We start from the raw sequence: 21,516 nt of genomic DNA, 5'->3' as shown, positions 1-21,516 counted from the left end.
CGCTGCCATCTTTGATCACTTGGTGACGCATCCATTGGGTGCCTCCGCTGCTTCCGTGTTTACTATGGATGTTCATGACGCCAGTGCGGCTCAGCATACCTCTATTTAGGCGGATACCGAAGCTTTGGTATGCGCTTTCGGAGCTCATGACGCCCTGTCCAAACGGCGCGAGTAGCGTATGCGGTGTTTGTACTATAAACGGGGATAGAAATGTATTCCAAGCTGTCCAAGCTTTCCGCTTACGATTTTAATCAGGATCAGCGTGTTTTGCCCTTCGTTCTTTATTTGGCTAACACTTTTAAGCAGCGGCTTCTCACGCACCTGACTTCGTAAAGTTCCTCTATGCGATCACTATGTGATTGTTTATTTTCTGCTTAATCGCTCGCGGTTGTGCTCAGTTGCGATAGATTCGATATTGCTGGTGTTACGATTGACATCACTGAAATACGCAGAGGCAGTATGTACATACGTAATTTAGCTGCCTTGCAACCTAATACAGCCTGTCGTCCAACTCGACATACGGAGATTTGGTATGTACCACGTACTCGAACAAATTATGGCGTTCAAACTCTTCGTTTCTATCTTCCAAATGTACTAAATAGGTGGAAACTAACAATTGAGAACTTGAGTACTTTATCAATAACAGAGTTATATAAAATGATGTGTTTATTTCAACAATTATAGAGCATATGGTTTTCGTGCTATGTAAATGTTTTTTTACGCAATTTCCTGTGAAAGACCACATATGTATATGTATTTTTATGTATCGTTGTTTTCTGCTGCCTGTGCTTGTTGTTTTTGTTTTATTTTAGGGGTGATGGGGCTCGTCAAGCTGCTTCTATGCAGCTTTTTTCCGGTCATACCCAACCACAAATGCACATTTCTCATGTACCATGTGGTTAAATAAACTCAAACTCAAACATGTGACGCCCCGTGTCAAAAGGGATTACGATTGACGTATGACAGCCCGGTTGTTACGATTGACATGTGACGCCCCGTGCAGGGGGGATTATCGGAGGCCCATGCCTAAACCAACCGAGGATGAATCCCTGATTTGCTATGGTTGTCTCCAGTGGTCTTCAATGTGGCGGGCGAGTCGCAGTGATTTATGGCCCCCTTTGTGTGCGGACGCCCAGCAGGCGAGGGGTTCCGCCTTCCTCGAATTGTGTACCACGGGGCCTTGTGTCGCAGTGTTTACCGGCCCTTTGTGTACGTGCGCCCAGAGAGCGAACAGTGCACGACAGAAGCCTCGAGTCACCGCTATCGGAGGCAAGCCCGAGAAACGTCGCCTAGGAGAGAGGGAGCAGCTGCCGAACCCCCGACTGGACTCAGTACCTGTCACGTGACGTTGACGTGAGCGAAATCCCGCCTACAATTTTAGCGGGCCTATTTAAGTGGCCCCGCCATGTATTTTCTCATTATTAATTCTCTTCTTTTCTATCCTTCATCAACCATGAAATAAACTGTGCAAGTTTCGCACTAGAAATCGTCTTGCCCCTGCCTGGTCGCCATGGTCTACCGGACGCCTGCAGTCTGCCGAGAACGCCACGCTACCCAGCAAAAACGCCGGTCGAGTTTGAAGTAACCGGCGTCGCAACACTGGGCACAAGGCTTCAACGTAGATGTTCTGTACTTATTAATAGCTGGTCGCAAATACGTATTATCGCTATTCACTGGGTTCCTCTGTGGACGCTCACGAAACCTTCAGCTTCGAACATTCGTGTGTTGTCAGTGTAGTCGCCGTCACCCATGCTTAGTAGCATTGATTGAAGTTTACGCCCATTCATTTATTATTGAAAAAAGATTATTTTCATTGCTTAATATGCTAGTCACTATTTTTGCAGCCAGCTACCACACATGCCTTCCCTCTACCGTTCCACATTTTGCAGCATGAATGAAGTACAGTGCATTAGCGTATTTCCGACAGCTGATCGCACAGTAGCAGGGCACAAGCGGTAATTGTTTTGTATTTGTGCGCTGTCGCTAAGGCAACGTGCGCCATCTCGTTCCTCTAAAGCAAACTGCCCCGCGGAAAGGGTCTATACAGGTCTCTAAACTCAACACAGACACCGAGGGCGAACTCCGCTTGGTCAATGCAAATCGACACTGCTAGTCTCCATATCTCTTACGGTTCAAGCATTGCAGTGTGAGGTTGAGCTTGAACGCGCACTGCGACTGCTACCATTATTTCCCCTATAAATAACGAAGGCTCAGACGAAAGGTCTCGCAAGAATATGAGGACGGGTTCGGGGCCCGTATTCACAAAAAGCTCTTATGCTAGAACTGTCAGTAAAGACCAGCTAGGCGCCAGCCAATCGTCATGTTTGGCATATTGTTTTACGAAGCCGGTCGGCCAATGACAAACAGTTATTACGAAATAAAATTCGGCGTCGTGTCCCTAAAGCTGGTTACATATTCACGCAGTCATTTGCTTAGATAATAAAAGGTGTCTGCCGATCGCCGGCACCTTTTTCGTATACGAACGACGGTGTCGATAGCAGAAGCCTCGATGAATAGCAGAAGCCTGGACAATTTTACGCAGAAATGTGCTCGTGAATCTCTAAGAAGTTTGCGCGCTAGACTGGTTCGCAAGAGCAGGGACACCGATCAATCGTGATAGTGAACGCAATATTAAAGAAGGTGGCCGGCCACTGGCGAACGGTTCTCGAGAAAGAAAAGCTCCGTGAATTCGGCCCCTATTTCGTTTGCTCTCGCCACGCAGTGTCCGCACTGAGCCGGTGCACCCCAGCGAGGGTCCCCTACCCTGACCTTGACCGCCGCGGGCAGCGCAGTGAACGCGGCGCACCACCTACCGGCCAGCGATAACAGGCGGCGCCGCCGCCACTCCAGGGCAAGAGAGAAAACATACAAAGCAAGGCCTGCCCACATATCCATGCCGCGTAGTGAACACACACACATACAAACACCTAGGGAAAGCGCGCCAGCAGTACAGACCACCGCGCGACATGCTGGCGGGTGAGGCAGCGCGCGCGATGTGGCGTCGATGATGGAAGACTGCGCCGCTGTGCTGTGCGCACCCGAGCCACCCGAGCATAGCGAGCGACACACTTTTGCGCGCGCTTCCCAGTCGGCGGACCGCTCAGCGCCCCTTCTCCGCTATTCGAGAAAACCGCGCGTGCTGACCTTGGAAAGTGGCCCCGCGCCGCCCCATCTCCCAAAGAAACTTTTCATATCATCGAACTGCCGCTTTTACGCCCGTGCTGTGCTGTGCACACGCTGCATTCCGCCGCTCGTCGCTATAGTCAACTGCGCGAAAAAGGAAAAAAAAAAAAAAAAAAGGATGAACGCCGCTACGACAGAGGGTGCCAACGGTGAGCGGAAGTTAAGGCCTGTTACGGAGAAGTGATGCATGAACAGCCGTTACCGTAAAAGAAAGCTAGAGGAAGGAAGCGTTTAACGACCGAAAATACCACGGAAAGCTTCCTCCTCAGCGGCGACAAGGTCACAGGAAGTCGACGTTTATCGACCGCATTCAGGGGTCGTGATCAACGCAACGTTATTTGATTGAAGGTCTAGGCCGTGCTTCTGTGGCTGTCTTCTCCTAGCACGATGTCGCGCGATCCATTCCCGGCCGCGGAATCCAAAGTGTCTGAGTGCTGTGATGAAATGACGTGGCGCTTGGCTATAGTTGGTGATCTTCAGAATCGAACGTATTGGGCGCGGCATACAGACACCAAGAAGAATACGGACAAAACGGATAGCAAATTTCACTCACGATTTCACCAGATGAGCGTTAGAGATCCCTGGGTGGTTAAATAATAATAATAATAATAATAATAATAATAATAATAATAATAATAATAATAATAATAATAATGTGACCCCAAAACTGCGGTGTCCCTCGGAGATCAAGCCTAGATTTGTGATAAACACCATTGAAGTATATAAGTCCAAGATATATATATATATATATATATATATATATCATCAGCCTATATATAATGTCCACTGCAGGACGAAGGCCTCTCCCTGCAATCTCCAATTACCCCTGTCTTGCGCTAGCGTATTCCAACTTGCGCCTGCAAATTTCCTAACTTCATCATCCCATCTGGTTTTCTGCCGACCTCGACTGCGCTTCCCTTCTCTTGGTATCCATTCTGTAACCCTAATGGTCCACCGGTTATCCATCCTATGCATTACATGGCCTGCCCAGCTCCATTTCTTCCGCTTAATGTCAACTAGAATATCGGCTATCCCCGTTTGTTCTCTGATCCACACCACTGTCTTCCTGTCTCTTAACGTTAGTCCTAAGATTTTTCGTTCCATCGCTCTTTGTGCGGTCCTTAACTTGTTCTCGAGCTTATTTGTTAACCTCAAAGTTTCTGCCCCATATGTTAGCACCGGTAGAATGCAATGATTGTACACTTTTCTTTTCAACGACAGTGGTAAGCTCCCAGTCAGGATTTGGTAATGCCTGCCGTATGCACTCCAACCCAATTTTATTCCTCTGTAAATTTCTTTCTCGTGATCAGGGTCCCCTGTGAGTAATTGACCTAGATAAACGTACTCCTTTACAGACTCTAGAGGCTGACTGGCGATCCTGAATTCTTGTTCCCTTGCCAGGCTATTCAACATTATCTTTGCCTTCTGCATATTCATCTTCAACCCGATTCTTACACTTTCTCGATTAAGGTCCTCAATCATTTGCCGTAATTCGTCTCCATTGTTGCTGAATAGGACAACGTCATCTGCAAACCGAAGGTTGCTGAGATGTTCGCCGTTGATTCTCACTCCTAAGCCTTCCCAGTCTAAGAGCTTGAATACTTCTTCTAAGCATGCAGTGAATAGCATTGGAGAGATAGTGTCTCCTTGCCTGACCCCTTTCTTGATAGGTAACTTTCTACTTTTTTTGTGGAGAACCAAGGTAGCTGTGGAATCCTTGTAGATGTTTGCTACAAGGATTCTGCTACAAGGATGTTAACTAAAGCGCATTCGAAAAATCGCTGTAAATATCTGAGGGACATGGAACGAGCAACGCCTAGACACGGGCACCCTTTCTTTATTTCTAATCCCCACAATTTAAAAATACAGTAAACAAAAGCTAGTAAATTAATTTTATTTTGGGGTTTTACATGTCAAAACCACGATTTGTTTATGAGGCACGCCACAGTGGGGGGGACTCCGGATTAAACTGGACCAGCTGGCATTTCTTAGCATGCGCCTAGATCTAAGCATACACGGGCATTTTTGCATTTCTCCCCCATCGAAATGCGGTTGCCGTGGCCGGGATTCAATCCGTCATCTCGAGCTCAGCAGCGCGACGCCATAACCACTAAGCTACCGCGGCGGGTTGAGAAAAGGTACAATCGGCATTGCACGCACTGGAATTACCCGCTTTGCGCTACGAACAAAGTAGACCCGAAAAGAAAACGGAGTAGGCTATACAATTGATCGATTATGAAATTTCAAAGCAAGAACTGCGCAGGCACGAGAAGCGCAGTTTCTATTCCGGAGCACAGTGGAGGATGTGTTCTACTCCTAAAATATGCGCATACACGTTGGAGAAACATCTGCACCTGCTCCGAAAAGTATAATGTCAAGCGTTGCTAATCTGACGACGACAACTGTTCTCTTAGCGGGGTCAATAAGTTGCGAAAGATCACAATGGTATGAATTTTAAATATACATTGTGCTTTCTCTTTCTCTCTCTCTTTATTTTCCAGATTTCGTGTAAAAAAAGCCACGAACGTGGCACTTGCACGCCACGTTTACCACGAACGTGACTTCTTCTCGGCAGCCACCTGAGCGCGTGAAATCTGAGCGGAGCATAAGCGATGTTCTACTAAAAACTGTCCAGTAGCGATGGAGCGGTGCCAAACAGGCGTCAACTGAGCGCGCTAGACCCACGCGCACGGTCTGGCACCTGGTAGGGGCGGTAACGGTTACGTTTAGCGTAGCATGACCGCATTTACGCTTGCGGTTACGGTGCTACTCCCCGCCGCAGGTCCCGGCTGTGCGCGCGTACTGGCTTCTCCACACCGCGCCTGTGGCATCTGGCCGGGTTGGCAACGGGTGAGCTAAAACCTTCTGTCAGGTCGTTTTACCAAAGGAAGTGACTATAGTGAGGAGGTCCGTCACTATAGTCGCAACACTATAGTGACGGGGCAACCGCCGCTGAACGGCTACAAAAGCTGTGTAATAGCAACTCCTCGCGCTTTAAAAGCGAAGCTTTCCTATGGAAGTGTCGCTGGGTTTCGTGACCGTGAGAGCTGCGGGTGGCTGTTCCCTTGCCGAATAGGCCAACCAATCACAGCGGAGCACGCGCATCGCGTGCGGCGCTGGGTTCCTTGCAGCACTAAAGTCCCTATATAAGAAAAGTACCGCCATCTACTCTTTCCTCCGCCACCTCCTCTCCTAAAGCGCTTGCTTTTTTCTTTACTTTTTGCTTGCGAAAGCCAAGTCGACGGTGGCGCACCTAGAAAGTCCACATTGAAGCTTTCAGGCCGGGCGCGCGCCGCCGCCGGCGACTGCGGCTGCGCAGAGGACTTTCAACATGGCTCTGAGGCGGAAAAAAAGAAAATGTAAAGAAGTGAAAAGCGCGCGCTATCATCGTCCAATCGAAGATACAGGAAAGAGAGAAGCGGCGTTTATCAAAGGATGGAGGTACTTTTCTTATATAGGGACTTTATGCAGCACCACAAGATGGTGCTCGCCTCCGCGCATCCGCGGCAGCGGCGGCCGTGCGGGGGAAAGAAAAAAAAGGAACCAGAAAGCTCGCCTTCAAGCGTCCGCGGCTGCACGGTAATGAGGAAGTAAACGCTGCTTGCGGATAGAATGGATTCGAATTGCGCTACGTACGTATGCGCATGCTGCCTCTGAAACCATGATGCGTTCAAGGCGTCAGTCGTACTCGCTAGTAATCAGCAACTCCGCTAACAAATGGCTCACCATAATTTGTGTGCGCCCGCACTTGTGTGTGCCTGCGTGCGTGTACTCGTGTTTCGACTCTTTATGCACTCACACAAAGCTTCGCTGTATATACCGGGTGTTTCTGCGAAGACTTTTAGTAATTTTTAAGAATCATCTGTGGCAGATAGCGCAGTTATAATCTTTGGGCTGGATTGCCTAAACAGGCGGACGTTATCTGTGCAAGAAATCGAAATGCATAATTGAATAATTAACAAAAATTCACTAATTGTTTTTAACTAATAACTTTACAGCACATATAGCAATTTATAAATTGTAGCCTGGGAGTTCGCAAGGTAGATCCAATAGGAACGAATTCTCAGGATGGCACCAGTTCCGAAATATTAATTCCCTAACTTTGCGGAGAATACATTGACGGTCCAGTTTTGTGCTTGAATGCATAAAACGGCGTTTTCTTTACAAAAAAGTAAGTGGTACGACAGTGCAGTTTTACACCAAGTTTGATGGTTCATATCTCGAAAATGATGTCATCCGCAGAATTATTTTTAAGCGGATATGCCTTGCAGTCTCACGAGCTAAAATTTGTAAATGGCAATATGTGACGTGAGGTAATTAGGTAAAAACTTAATTAGTGAATGTTTGTTAATTAGCACATTAGGCAGCTCGATTTCTTGTGCAAGAAATATCCGCCTTATCTAGTAGACGAGCTCAGGGACTGATTTTTAAAGGTTACTTACAGTTTTAGCAGGAACTCTCGCTGTATTCCAACTCGTTTGATCTGCTGCATTTTTCTTTCATTCGTGGATTAGCAACTTCACTTTGGCAACTGCGCTATTATGACGGGCACCCTCACCATAGTGACTGCCTTTAGTAGACGGAATGCGCTACCGCGATCATCTCTGCACGAGAAATCAAAACACATAATCGACAAATTGACCAAAATTCGCAAATTAACTTATTGAATAATTAATTAACGGCACATATATTGCAATTTACGAATTCGATCCAGTGACTATGCAAGGCATACACTTGGAATGAATTACCAGAATGACACTAGTTTGGAGATATGCGCCACCAAACTCAGCGTAAAAATGCGCTGTTGGTCCACTTATTTTTTTTTTAACAAAACACTCTTTTATGCATTGAAGCACAAACGTAACTGGAACGCCCATGTAACTTTCCCACTCTTCCTCACTACTCTACCCCACTACACTTGGCTCAACCTTTGGCAATGAATATCTCTAAGCTGGTGTCATCCTAAGTGGATATGCCTTGCCAACTTACCGGCTAAGATTCGTAAATTGTAATATATGCGCTTGAAGTAATTAATTAGGAAGGTAATTAAAGAATTTTTGAAAATTAGTTGGTTATGTGTTTCGATTTATCGTGCAAGTAATGTCCGCCTCTTTGAATAATCCAGCTCAATTAAGGACTTGAACATCTGCCATAGACGATTTTCAGAAATTCTGTAAAGCTTGAAATTGATCACCCGGTATGCCTTCCGCGCGCACGTGGCCACCTCGCAGCAGCGCATAATATCGGAAGCGGATCTTTCACCTCTGTAGGCTAAAACTTTCTTTTCTAGCTTAATGCTGTAGAAAATGTTCTCAAGAAAAAAACAATACCTTATGACTTTGCAGAGTGTATATGAAATCTCAGAAGAACGTAAATGCTGCCTTTCAGACGCTGCTATATCTCTACGGATTAAATCTGTTACGTTTTAGACATTAAAGGCTGCTGAATTCCTGGCATCCTTCTTTTTTTTTTTTTTTAGAGCAGCGTGAGACAGATAAAAGGTCCGCATCATTAATTCGCACTTACGCAAGGCCATTGTTGGCGAACCTTTGATGCGGCCCAAGCTGAGACCTCGAGATACATAGCCCGCCGAAGAGATGCACAATTTGCACGTGTTTTCGTAAAATAATCGCTTCTCCCCTAAACATTTGTGAAGCTCCATCATCCATTATGCAGGAAACTGACATGCGGCATCTCCACCAACGAATAGCACTTCACGAATGCGACAATAGTTTACACGCAAGCTCGAAATGTTTCACTTTTTCAGCGTTTGCCTTGCGCAGGTGCGATACATCTAAGCATTTCGCCACTGTGCACCGGAAATCCATGTCACCTGCGCAGTGGTCTTGTTCAACTTTGATACATTTCGACTCAACTACTATGCGCTAGCTTCTGTTCTGCTTACCGAGAACTGTAGCGTATAAGCCGCCCTTCATTGCCCTTGACTGAGTGGCGCACTGAGGCGTCATTATAAGCGCGTTTGCGCCGTCCACCCTGGGACTCTGGGCCGGTATTTTGTAGCGATGCCTTTCCGATGCTAATGCCTTTTCGCGCTTGGTCAGTGGTCAGCGCGACGGTCCGCTCACGTTATCAACGGGATCAGCCGGCCGTGAGCGGTGGATGATAAGACTAGTATAGAATAAGGCATAAGGCATCGCTACAAAATACCGGCCCTGGATAGAGACAGTCTGCTTTGAGCCTGCGCTGCCAGAATGGCTGGTTCCCCGCTACTCGTTCTGCTCTCTTTGCAACTGCCGTTCACTGCTCCTTTTTATCAAAGATACCGTGCTCTTCTTCGGGGAAGCCTCAGCGGTCGCCAAGATTCAAAAGTAAAGGCGTGCCTTGTAAAGTCTCTATATAAGAAAAGTACCGCCATCTACTCTTTCCTCCGCCACCTCCTCTCCTAAAGCGCTTGCTTTTTTCTTTACGTTTTGCTTGCGAAAGCCAAGTCGACGGTGGCGCACCTAGAAAGTCCACGTTGAAGCTTTCAGGCCGGGCGCGCGCCGCCGCCGGCGACTGCGGCTGCGCAGAGGACTTTCAACATGGCTCTGAGGCGGAAAAAAAGAAAATATAAAGAAGTGAAAAGCGCGCGCTATCATCGTCCAATCGGAGATACAGGATAACACAGGAGAGAGCGAAGCGGCATTTGTCAAAGTACGGCGGTACTTTTCTTATATAGGGACTTTAGTGCCTTGTCGTCTTGCGTGCCACCTATCGCTCACTGCAGTCACTGTTTTCGCTGCGCAGAGGGGTAGTGCAAGTCGCGGAAGCTTGACAAATAAAAAAAGAAGAATAAAAAAGGAGGGAAGGAAGAGAGAGAGAGAGAAAAAGAAAGAAAAAAAGAAAGTGCTTGCAGTGAGGAATTTATCTTGGCCCAGCGAACTCCAACGTCGCACACGCGCGCTGCCGTATAGAAAGCTGCAGCGATCCAGACAAGTGCGCAAGAATCTGTGCATCACACACAATTCGAAACTTATGTCCCTGGAACATAAGTGCGAATAGTGAGTAACCTTGTCCTATTTCTTCGGTGTGGTCATTAAAACACACACACACACACACACACACACACACACACACACACACACACACACACACACACATTTTAAACAGTTATTGTAATACAAGTGAGCTTTTTGGGTGTGTTTCGTTAAATTTAATTCTTTTTCATCACCGCGAGCCTAACTAAGTCCACTTGCCATAGGTGGTTCAGGGGCTGTGGCGTTCTGCTGCCGAGCACGAGGTCGTGGGTTTAATTCCCAGCCGCATTACAATGGGGGCGAAATTCAGAAACGACCGTTTACTTAGATTTAGTTGCACGGTAAAGAAACCCAGGTGGTCGATATTGTCCAGGAAAAATTGCACCGCTTAAAAAAAAGAAAAAAAGAAGAAAGAAAACACGCCCAATACACTATCCTTTCAGTTGCCGTGCATGAGATCGCAGAAAATGTAACAAGTACCCGTTGTACGTTCACTCAAAAAAAAAAGAAAAAAATGGAAAGAAGCAGACGTATCTCACCAATTCCTGCCCCGTTTTTTTCAGTTTTTCTTTAATATCAACGCCTTCATGGGCCCCTCCTCAGGCCCCGTCAAGAATTTTGCTTGCACACTGGAAGCCGTAATGTTTCCTCCACAGAGCGTTCTCCCGTAGGAATTATGAAAGATGGGTTTATTTAATTCCGGCGACAGAAAAAACGTTCGGCAGATGTTACACTCTTGTAACACAAGAAGCCGAAAAAGCCTGCTGCACATTTGGTAATGCATGAAGTTATACAATCGCGGCTACACATCTTTGTAAGGCATAACGAGCCGCACTGGGAAGGGCACGTGTGGCACTAAGGCGACCTCTTGAATGCCAGATATGAACACTTAACGTAGTACCTTAACGAGTATACTTCACCCGTGCCTTCTACCATATCAGAGCTAACATTTATAGCTGATGGGAGCCGAGGGCCCACATGATGTCTACGTCACGACCCCCGTAGTTCACTGCTTAGGTTCTTCAGAATACAATCTAGTCCATCTTTACCTGTAACGTTTTCTTTTTCACCGGAAATCGTCCATTTTCAACGTCGTTACCATGCAACACCAATATTTGAAAGATGTACGAATTTCTTTTATTAAACAAACTGATTTTCTTGTATAAACAAACGCCGCAACATCAGAAACCTAGATGTATTTTTCGGTTGTATTATCTTCAAGTGTGTCCGTTTACAGATAGCGTGTAATACGTGCATGGCAATGAGTCTCTTCTTTTTCTTTTTTTTTTGCCAGTGGTGTTTTAATATTACGTTACTTAGTTCATGTAACGCTCAACATATTGCGGTAAAGACTTCATTGTTTACCTCAATGATGAACCTTGAGAAACGGCTGTCGAATGAAATGTTGCCGAAGAACACGAAGGAAGATACGAACCATCACGGAGTAATCGGCGTTGCGAGGAGCATGCAGCCGCTTACTTGAATTGCAGGGAACAGCTTGAGCTTAATCACCGTTTCAGGCGGAACACGTAAAATACGTTAATACATTCGCAGGTGTTTAGGGACCTTCCCTTTATCCAGGAGGCGGCGAATTCGTGCGCTGATTTCCTATTTCATGACGTTTAGTAACATTTACAAAGGAGTAAAATATTATTCATATGCACGCGACTGATATAGAAGAGTGTAGTTGCTTTAAGTACATTGCCTTTTTTTCTTCTCGCCCTCTGCTCCCCACGGGCTCCAAGGCAGCACATTTTAGCGTTGCAATGTGCGTATAACGTCGCCGAGGACTTAGAACATATTACGTGTGACTTCTGCCGTTACATATCCGAGAAACACTCCCTGAATGCGAGACTATGCTTTCAGCGCTGCGGGAGATTTCCGGCCCGACCCGCCGCCGGGGTAAGGCGTTCAGGTGCTGAGCACGAGGTCGCGGGATCGAATCCCGGCTGCGGCGGCCGCCTTTCAATGGAGGCCAGTGTGTTGCTTTGGGAACCACGCACTTTTTTTTTTTAATAGACGCTTGTCCAACAATCAGACATTGCCGTTTCCCGAAATGTGACGCTTCGGGAATATTTAAAGCTGCAGGTGTATCGCATAAAGAGCAGCTTATACAACGGTAATAAAGACCAAGGTAGGCGCGTATATATACTTGGCCATCGTGCAGCCAGCCGCCATTATAATAAGTCGGTTTACCCAACATTCTTATGCAGGAGCGCCTGATATAGGTGAAACGTAAAGCTCTTGCGTTACAATTACCGAAAGTTAGAAGTTCACGGGTCAGACGTTACAGTTTTTTACGTCTCAATTCTGCCGTACAAGTGGCCGTCTATTTATATTCTTTTCTCCTCTCTATCGCAATCTGCTAACGAAAGACAGAGCGTGCCTGCCCACGCGGACTTATATATAAGCTTTCTTGCGAGTATAGCCGTCCTGCTCAACCTTTGAGGAGTTAGCATACCTCACCGGTCCTCGTTACAGCAATGTGAACGTGACGCAAGCAAAAAAAAAAAAAAAAAACTGTAGAACTCGCGTTGCTATGCTCCGTGGAAAATTTCCTGCCTTCGCAGACGCTGCACGAAATAAACGCATTGTACAATTTTCCCCTGCGTCTTCTCTGGACCTCTATAAAGTTATTTCACTCACTCACAAATTTTTTTTCGCCTAGTCAGAAAATTGGCCAATGAGATCGTGACAAACTCAAGGACCTCGCTGAGTGATAGGTACACCTTTCCGGTGGCAAATTTTGTTGAGCTTGGTGAAGATCAGTCAGTGAAGATCAGTCTGAGAATGGCACGAAATGGCGACACGGATTTGTCTGAAATGCTGGACCGCGAAGACGGCGTATACCTTTACTGCAACGAGAAGCGACGCTGGCAGACGGAAAGGTGAGTACCCGCCGTGGTTGCCCAGTGGCTACGGTGTTGAGCTGCTGAGCACGAGGTCGCGGGATCGAATCCTGGCCACGGCGGCCGCATTTCGATGGGGGCGAAATGCGAAAACACCCGTGTACTTAGATTTAGGTGCACGTTAAAGAACCCCAGGTGGTCCAAATTTCCGGAGTCCCCCACTACGGCGTGCCTCATAAGCAGATCGTAATTTTAATTTTAAAGGTGAGCAATGTGCGGCCTTTGTCGAAAGCAACAAAGCCACTTCATGCATAACCGCTGCTGACACCGTGGATGTCCTATATAGTGCGCACCCTGTCGAAAGCTCTAGAAAGAGGGCGGCGAACCTTCCTCCTCATCTTGTATACAAGCCCTATAGAGCTCACGCCACAAAACTCTACATAGAGCTTGGTGGCGCAAGGAGTTCGTATACGTACAGGAGCGACACGATGCTGGATGGATGGATGGATGGATGGATGGATGCTATGAGAGTCCCTTTTGAAACGGGGTGGCGGGTTGCGCCACCAAGCTCTTGTTACTATCTTGCCTAACGTCCTGTCGGGATCTAGCAGTGCTCGAGCTCACGGTGCGTTCCGTTTCTTTTGACAATTCCAGTATTAGCGATGTGCGTACCGTTTTTGTGTCTGGCACGTCGTGCGGAAGAGTGACTGACGCATTTGTCTCCCACCGGCGACAAGTTATCTTTTCGTCCATTTTCGTTTTCTCGTTTCCTCATCATATTGTACACTTTAATTTCAACCACAGCTAATTACCCATATGCGTTCCTTGGCTTCATTGCCTGTTGGCTTTATAATGTCGCGATTGACGCATGTCAAGTGAGCTGGAATCGTCATCAGCCCATCCGCTCCTTGGAGGATCCGTCCTCCATATATGTGACCTGCACGTCTTGTGCAAAGCCTAGAGCGCAAAACAATGTGGACCCGAATTCGCGAGGCCATTCAGTCGGCGTCGGACAATAGTGATAGCGTGTGTGATGACAGAAAAGCTGGCCATGCAGCCAGTGATGCGCAATTCCTATAAGCAAGTAAAGTAGAAAGCAAAAAGAGCACGGGACGTAAAGCCGTCCGGCAGCCTCATCTTCAACGAACAAGTTTCGTACGTCCAAGCTTCCAGCAACCTTCCTATCGAAATCTGAAACGGTACCTCTGCAGCCGATAGAGCTTCTGTATAGACTGTCATGCTCATTAAATTGATACACTAAAATTTTCATGGAGCTGGACTGAAAGTTATAATCAGAAGCACAGTTTCCGCGTTCACCTGCTTGTGATTCTGAAACAATATAGTCCTAAACATTTTTTTCTATCCTACCCATAGCTTTCCGGAAGAAGGACATACAGCGAAACGTGAAATGTTTGTCACACCTCTTTTCCTGCGTATAAACTAATGTTTCCTTCGGAACTTGCTTCGTTCATACATCGTTCGTCAGTGAGCAAGTGCACGACCAACTTGTGCGGTACGGAGTGATGTAACGGACTGCAGTTCTCCCAAGTCAGTTTTCAGCAGATAACGCGAGTGATCCGGAGGCACGGATCACTCGTATACATTGTATGCATTCTTGGAAGGCCAGAAAACAAGTATTTCATGCGCCATGTGACTTAGCGAAGAAAACATGGCAAGAGAGAAGAAAGGAACAAACGGAGACAGAGGTTTCTTTCAACCAAAAGCTGCTGAAAATCGAGAACCAGCTATATATTATGAGCACGACAGGATGGCGTCGTCCACGCACGGAGCTAAGCGGCTAATCGCGGACTGGCGCAGCTGTCGGATCGTGGTCCGCAATATGATGCGGGGCTTTCTATTGGTCTGTAGACGCCGATCTCTTGCACGCGACCATATAAGAGGCTTACGGCCAGCGCGATGCAGGAAAATTCGTGTGTTGAATTCACAAAGCTTTTCCTCCGTGAAAACTGGTGGTCATTAACCAGCTGCCTTCGTTAAATTATGGTCGCCGTCGCGGTTGGCTGGTGTTTGTTCTTATTAATTGCAAACTGCTTTATGAAAGCCGTCCCGCAATCGAAAAAGAAAAAGAAAAGACAAAAGGAAGAATATGAACAGATGGCGAGCTGGTTTTTGATAACGGGAAAGAGGGGTATACGAAACCGACCACGCAGTTCACCAACAACAAAGGGTGAGAACGCAGAGACGATGTCAGCTTTGATAAGCGCATAAGCGAGCAGTATGGTTACAATGATTTATGGAGAGTCTGCATTCCAGCATTCCGCGTTGACTGTATCCAAGTGCGGCTAACACGACACCACCTACACTCCTAATTAGCGTTGGTACGTCGCGGCCTCCTCTTAAAAATTGGCAAAAGTGTTTAAAATCGTTGCAAGACGTCTGTTATATATATAAAGCCCCGTGTATATGCCTAAGCCATTTTACGGCTATTAAAATCTATGACCTCGGCTGGCTGACGACGTACTAAAGTGATCCTGCGGGAGTGTTGTCGATCGTGCCCTACTTTCAGCAGAAGGCTGTAAGGCTGTTCTCCTTTGTCGATAAATAAAGCAAGCATCGGCCTACATAATAAGTGACATATCCCAAGTGCTGGATAAAAATTCGTACAGTGGCGAATTGAACCGTGAACAAATGTGCTGCCTCCGCAGACTCGCACTGCTGTACCTTGAAATTTTGTACTCATCACGTACGCCTCTTAAGTTTGGCGCAGTTTGAATGGTGAAGAAAAAAAACTGGAGGCGCAATGCTAAAGAGACAGCGGAGCTGATTGGCACTTAGCTAGTCCTGGCTTTTGGGCTAGGCTAAGCACAACCAAGTCATCCCCAGCATTTTCCGGAATTTATTAATTATTGATCGATGATCGATTAGCTATTGATTAGCCATCGATTGGATATCAATGACTGACTAAGCTTAAGTAGTCCCAACCATGCTTAGCTGGACTTATCCAGGCTCAGCTTCGCTAGTTCACAGGGGCATGGGCCATTGCGCTTGGACACTTTCTGCACTGCCGCCAGGATCGGCCCACATTTTTTGTGGACGACTAACGGACTAACGGCCGGCGTAAACAACTGCGCTGTTAAAAAAAAAAAAAAAAAAGAAAGAAAAGCGCATGTGACGAGGCAGTTTGATAGACGTTGCATGGTTCTGTGCAGGGCCATGTCACTTATTTGGTTGTCTACCGACGTCGTACGTGTGCACTTATTGATTGATTGATTGATTGATTGAGTCATAAAATTTAAAGTGAAAGCACTGTGGTAGCTGTAAAGCAGTGTGGCGTGCTCTAAACGACCCGCTATATACGCACATACCTTCCTGAAGAGGCGACAATAAGAGCCCAAGTCGGAGGCGCATGCACCACAGACGATTGCTCTTTTCGGGCCTTCGCCATGCTACGACAGTTGCGTCAATTTCCGGGTGCTACCGTCTGTTATTGCATAAGTTCCCAGCTAGAGGCACTCGTCCGGCATCATTCTCTCAATGATGGCTTTTAAAACCAGTGTATAGGGACAGCCGCTTTAGCATCAGTGGCATCACAGGTCGTACCCGAGGCCGATCAGCGAACTACACAAGATGTCTTCAAGCGCGATAACCTTAGGCCCGCACTAAGCGCCAAATAGAGGAATCAGTGCCAGCGCTACGTGAAAAATCTACTCAGTTTCAGAATATAGAAGCACTAGAGAGGGAGCTATAGGGCGGGCTGTGACACCCGACACTTTCGATTACTTTTTTTTTTTCATTTTTTCAGTAATCGATTACATGTTACCAGTTATACTTTATTGACGAGACAAGCTCTAACAGGCGATGCAGCCGGCCTGAATATGCGCAGGGTTTGCCGGCCTGAATTTGCGCGTCCGCGAGGGTGCTGCTTAGCTCGGCCGCGGTGTATGGGGACTTTAGGCCGCGGGGGTTCTACTGTATAGTTCACGCCAAATTCAAGTTCGCAAAGCTGCATCGCCTGTTAGAGCTTGTCTAGTCAATAAAGTATAACTGGTAACATGTAATCTATTACTAAAGAAAAGTAATTGAATTACAGTGATCGTTATCGAGTAAAGAAAGTAATCGATCAATTACAAAACTGCCAAAAAGATGCAAATGATTACAAGTAATTTATTACATATAATTCGTTATGCATAAATCTGGTGGGCAGTGGCCTATGCCTGTATTTCGAATGCTGCCGCTTGGTGGAGAAGCGAAAACACGAAAAGGAAAACTGTACAGTGCCTAAACGCGAGCATCGTGCTATGCTGAGTAATTACGATATTGTGCGCAAGGTGTTCGTGCTTTAAAACACCGTTCTTCCCTCCAGTGCGCACAACGAGTGCGTTTTCGGTCTTGATGCTGGTGTCTTCACACGAAAACGATGCAACATGAACGACGAAAATTTTTAAAAGCAAACGTTAGTACAGATTAACAAGTGTGAAAGGCGGCAGAGGACACACTGAAAGTACCAGGCCGTTTCGATCTATTATAGCTGGGTTTGTGCAATGTGAATAAAGGTTGGGAGGAAAGCAACGTAAAAGTAATTAATTACGTTTTAGTAATTTCTCAGTTACCTTTACGGGGCAGTGACCAATTAGTTCCCGTAATTACGCACATTTATGAATGAACGAATTATAATTGTAATCGGTTACTTTCTTTCAGCAACGTAGTGCACAAGTCTGCCGCCCAGAGATAACTGTTTTCCATACTATGGTATTTTCGTCACCACAGCGCTGCCCCCTTTATAATCCCCCCCCCCCCCTTCCTCGTCGTTCTAACAAATCCACACACCACTTTCAGCGCATAACCAGCAGCACTGGCCCTCAAGACATTAACCACTATAGTCAGGTCTCAGCGCCGACAGTGACAGTGTGTGAAATCCATGTGCGTGCGTGTGTGCGCGCGTGGTTGTTTTTCGACAATTTCTGTATAGAACGAAACCTGTAAAACATATTTGCTGACCTCCTCAGTTTCCTGGCTGCAAAAAAAGTCTGCACTAACTTCCCAATAACATCACCCCATTCCCACCATCAGGAACGCACATAGGAGAAAAGACATTACAATTGACAGCGTATAATAAGATGAAGGCTGTGGGCACGTGCTAAAGAATCAAAGGACACAAACGAAAGTCCACAATTACGTTCTGAGAAACATTTGTGTGCAGCGTCCGTATTCTCATCTCTATTCACATTTATGCAGACAAAGAGATCGCTAATTCGCTCTTTGAGATAGCAAGTGCTTAGAGTCGAACGAGCGGCAGTAAAATCGCCTAATAACCGGCTGCTCGAGATTGAATTACGAGCTTTATTTCTTTTAATCTTATTGAACGCGCCGGATAAAAGCAACGCCATCCGGCCATCGCCGGAGCCATAGTTTAATATCATCACGCAATTGTTATTACCTGGGGCGCCTGTCCGAACCCCAACCACTGAGGAAGCGCTCGTGCGCAAGAGAAGTTTTGCGAATGGAGACCATAAGCTCCTATTTCACTTCGACCACCCAAAAAGAACACCTGTATTTCGAAAATGCCTTTTTTTTTTTTTTTTTTTTTTTTTTTTTTTAACCCCTGCGTGGGGCCGCTTGCTTCCCGGCACAGACGCGTTTGCCGTGTGCGTCATCATTATCACAGAAGCGCCAAGAGTCCCATCTCAGTTTTTCTCTCTTATTTTTTTTTTAATTTAGTGCACTTTTAGTCAGCTTTCGGATCAAAACGTAATTCTTAAAAAAAGAACAAGTAACGGCGACTACTGCCCGTAGAAACGCTTCGCGAATCAGCCGATTACTCTTTCGCTGCACGCGTCGGCGGCCTTCCCGTCTTTACGACATTGAAACGACGCGATTGCAAGGAGGACGAACCTCGCAGAAAAAAGCGGCACTTACCTGTTCTCCGAACAGTTTCCTTCTGTGAACCAGTTGGTTTTAGCTACGCGAACTCTCATTGTGCGTTTGCAAAATTTGAAACAGAGCTGACAAGCAATCGCCGCCGTAAACATGGAAGGGACGCACACTACACGAGGTCCGTGTGGTGTGCGACCCTGTGCACAAAGTGACTTGTACTGACATACAATGCTGAAATGTTGTTAAAAAAGTAAGTAAACAGCAAAGCGAAGCTATTATAGTACACAATAAAATGAAGAAACGGCGAGCGCGAACGCATAAATTTCGTCACGCCTGACACACTCGGTTTAGACCTCGCGTTCGAACTGTTCGCGTCGCGCAACGCTGGTTGCACATATGGCATTAATGTCGGTTTTCCGTCGGGTGGTTTCTGTTTAGAACCATTTACGTCGCGCTCAAAGCACGGGCTGTCACCTCTTTATAGCGAAGGGAAACGACGTAGAAGAAAGGCTAAATGCGGGCGCGACCCTGTCTCTTAATATTTTTATCATTTTCGAACTCTTTTAAACTGGCGAGCGCTCGATAAATATCGCTGGTTAGACTTTCGTTCATTCATTCATTTACATTTGCAAAAGGTATTCATGATGGGACGCTGATCTGTATCGATTCGCATCTCATTTGAAACGGAAATGAACGCCACGTTCCCATGACAGAAAAGTAACGTTGATTTGGAACGGCGCTCGTGTCAATACACGTCGCGTAAACTTTTTTTACTCACACATTCTCTCGCTTTTTCGCCCTCTTTTAGCGACAGCGCGTCGACAGTTTCAGCGCTGTCCGACGACTCGAGCAGACGACAAATGACGCGCGCAAGCCAAACTACTTTCGTAGTCTGAGCGGCCACGCGACACGATTGACGATGCGCGCGGAGCGGTCTAACTGAAACTAAAGAAAGAAGTAAGGCGGCTGTCGTCCGCTCACCTTGTAGATGCAGGCGTTCTCGTGCCGGCGTTCACGCTGCGCCGCTTGCCGATGCTGGAGGCCGGCCAGCGCCGAGCAGAGCACGAGCGAGAGCATGCCGGAGAGCAGGAGCATGGTGGCCAGGCCCTGCACGACCGGGTCCCTGCGCATATCCAGGGCGACTGACACCAGCAGCGGGAGCGAGGTCCGCTCCAGCTCGCTGCCGCTCGCCGACCCCTCCTCCTCGAGCGACGCCGCCGCCGGACGACCGCTCCGCGCACCGCCTGCCGCCGCGGCCTCCCCCGAGATGGCGGCACTGCAACAGACGCCGACGTCATGGCAGGAGGCGCCGTTTTCGAAACTGAGTGGTCGCCGTCGTGATGAAAGAAGCATTGTTTCCAATAGCCTTCGCGTGAGTCGATTTCTTGTCCACATGCAGTGACTCGGAGATTAGCACGTTCGGCTGCTGAGCGTGACAAGTTCGATTCCAAGCTGCGGCAGCCGCATTTCGATTGGGTTGAAATGCAGAAACCCTCTTGTACTTCGATTGAGGTGCACGTTAAAGAAACCCAGGTGGTCAAAATTAATCCTCGCGGTTGGTTTATGAGTCTGTCATAAAACAATGTGCAGTTTCTGGACGTTAAACAGCACAATTTACTTCGGATCATCATTCCACGTTCGTCCGGCGAAACTTACATGCTGCGTTATGCCCTAAATTAAAGACGGGCGTGTCCGTGGCTACGCCCCCTCAACAATCAGTGACCCCTCCCTGGAGTGTAATGGCCACCAAAGGAACGTAGCAGAGAAAGGAGGGGAAAATAAACGGAGGAGCAGCTCCCACGTTGCGCTGTGGCTTCCTCGCAGTAGTAAATAGCTGGGTGCATATTATCCGCGCACGCACGCACGCACACACGTACACATAACACACATGAAAGCACTTGCACTAGAACCATTCATAAGAGTAGATTTTAGTCAATCGTGATGTTAGACGTATTATTATGAAGACGGCCGGCCAATAGAGCAAACGGCACTCACGAAAGAAACGACTTGTGAATTCGGCCCCAGCTCAGGAATATGCGAATATTATGTTTTATTAAATCCTGTACAACTTCATAACGCAGCTGCAGAGTTCTGCATGTGCACGAGATTGCCGCATCCCACTGTTGCAACAGCGCGGCGCGCCCCAGTATCGGATACGGTACATAGGCATACTGAGATGTCGTGCGCGTTCGGTCTCAGACAAACGTATCCCGCTGCGCACGAAATGAAATGTTCCTAAAAAGTGAATGTCAAAGGCGTGGATAGACACTAGCTAACTAACAAAACACCTGTTGGTATGAGCTTGCGATGGCATCGATACGATACAATACGTCTTCATCGACCTCTGCATGGATACTGCGACATGCTAACAAAATATGTCTAAGGGTATATGCGCTATTTCCACGCGCGACACATGTATAGTCATCATCCGCAATTGTTCTACTATAACACAGTATTCCCAGACATCTTGATCTGGCTTCAAACAGTGGTGCGCAAGCTGCCTTTTGAAATATCGTAAAACTTACATTTTAACATTTACGGCGCCACCGCATGGGCTTTACCATCTCCTTACCATCTCGTTACCATTCCATCTAGACTGCTTTCTGGCTTCTGGCTTCTTTTAATGAATTACATTCTTATACGGTAGCTCACGCTCTTTCCGGGGGCTATCC

At 47.0% G+C, this 21,516-nt stretch overlaps 1 protein-coding gene and 1 long non-coding RNA gene across 3 annotated transcripts in view; one reads left to right on the top strand and one right to left on the bottom strand.

Annotated features, from left to right (window-relative positions):
- The window catches only part of LOC119436344 (lysosomal alpha-mannosidase), a 615,486-nt gene that overhangs the window by 440,396 nt on the left and 153,574 nt on the right, over positions 1-21,516 (bottom strand). Inside the window, exon 2 of one of the 2 annotated variants that reach the window (XM_049657027.1) lies at positions 19,826-20,120. In XM_049657027.1, coding sequence (XP_049512984.1) covers positions 19,826-20,120 — 295 coding nt within the window. Of the gene's footprint in view, positions 1-19,825; positions 20,121-21,516 lie in introns of those variants that run through there. The other variant, XM_049657033.1, reaches the window with a different exon arrangement.
- Positions 1-21,516, top strand: part of LOC125940679 (uncharacterized) — a 191,008-nt gene that overhangs the window by 144,433 nt on the left and 25,059 nt on the right. The window lies entirely within an intron of this gene.

Source organism: Dermacentor silvarum, chromosome 1, assembly GCF_013339745.2.
Source record: "Dermacentor silvarum isolate Dsil-2018 chromosome 1, BIME_Dsil_1.4, whole genome shotgun sequence".
NCBI lineage: Eukaryota > Metazoa > Arthropoda > Arachnida > Ixodida > Ixodidae > Dermacentor > Dermacentor silvarum.
The sequence above is the reverse complement of the archived record's forward strand: the minus strand, read 5'-3'. Positions and strand labels throughout refer to the sequence as shown.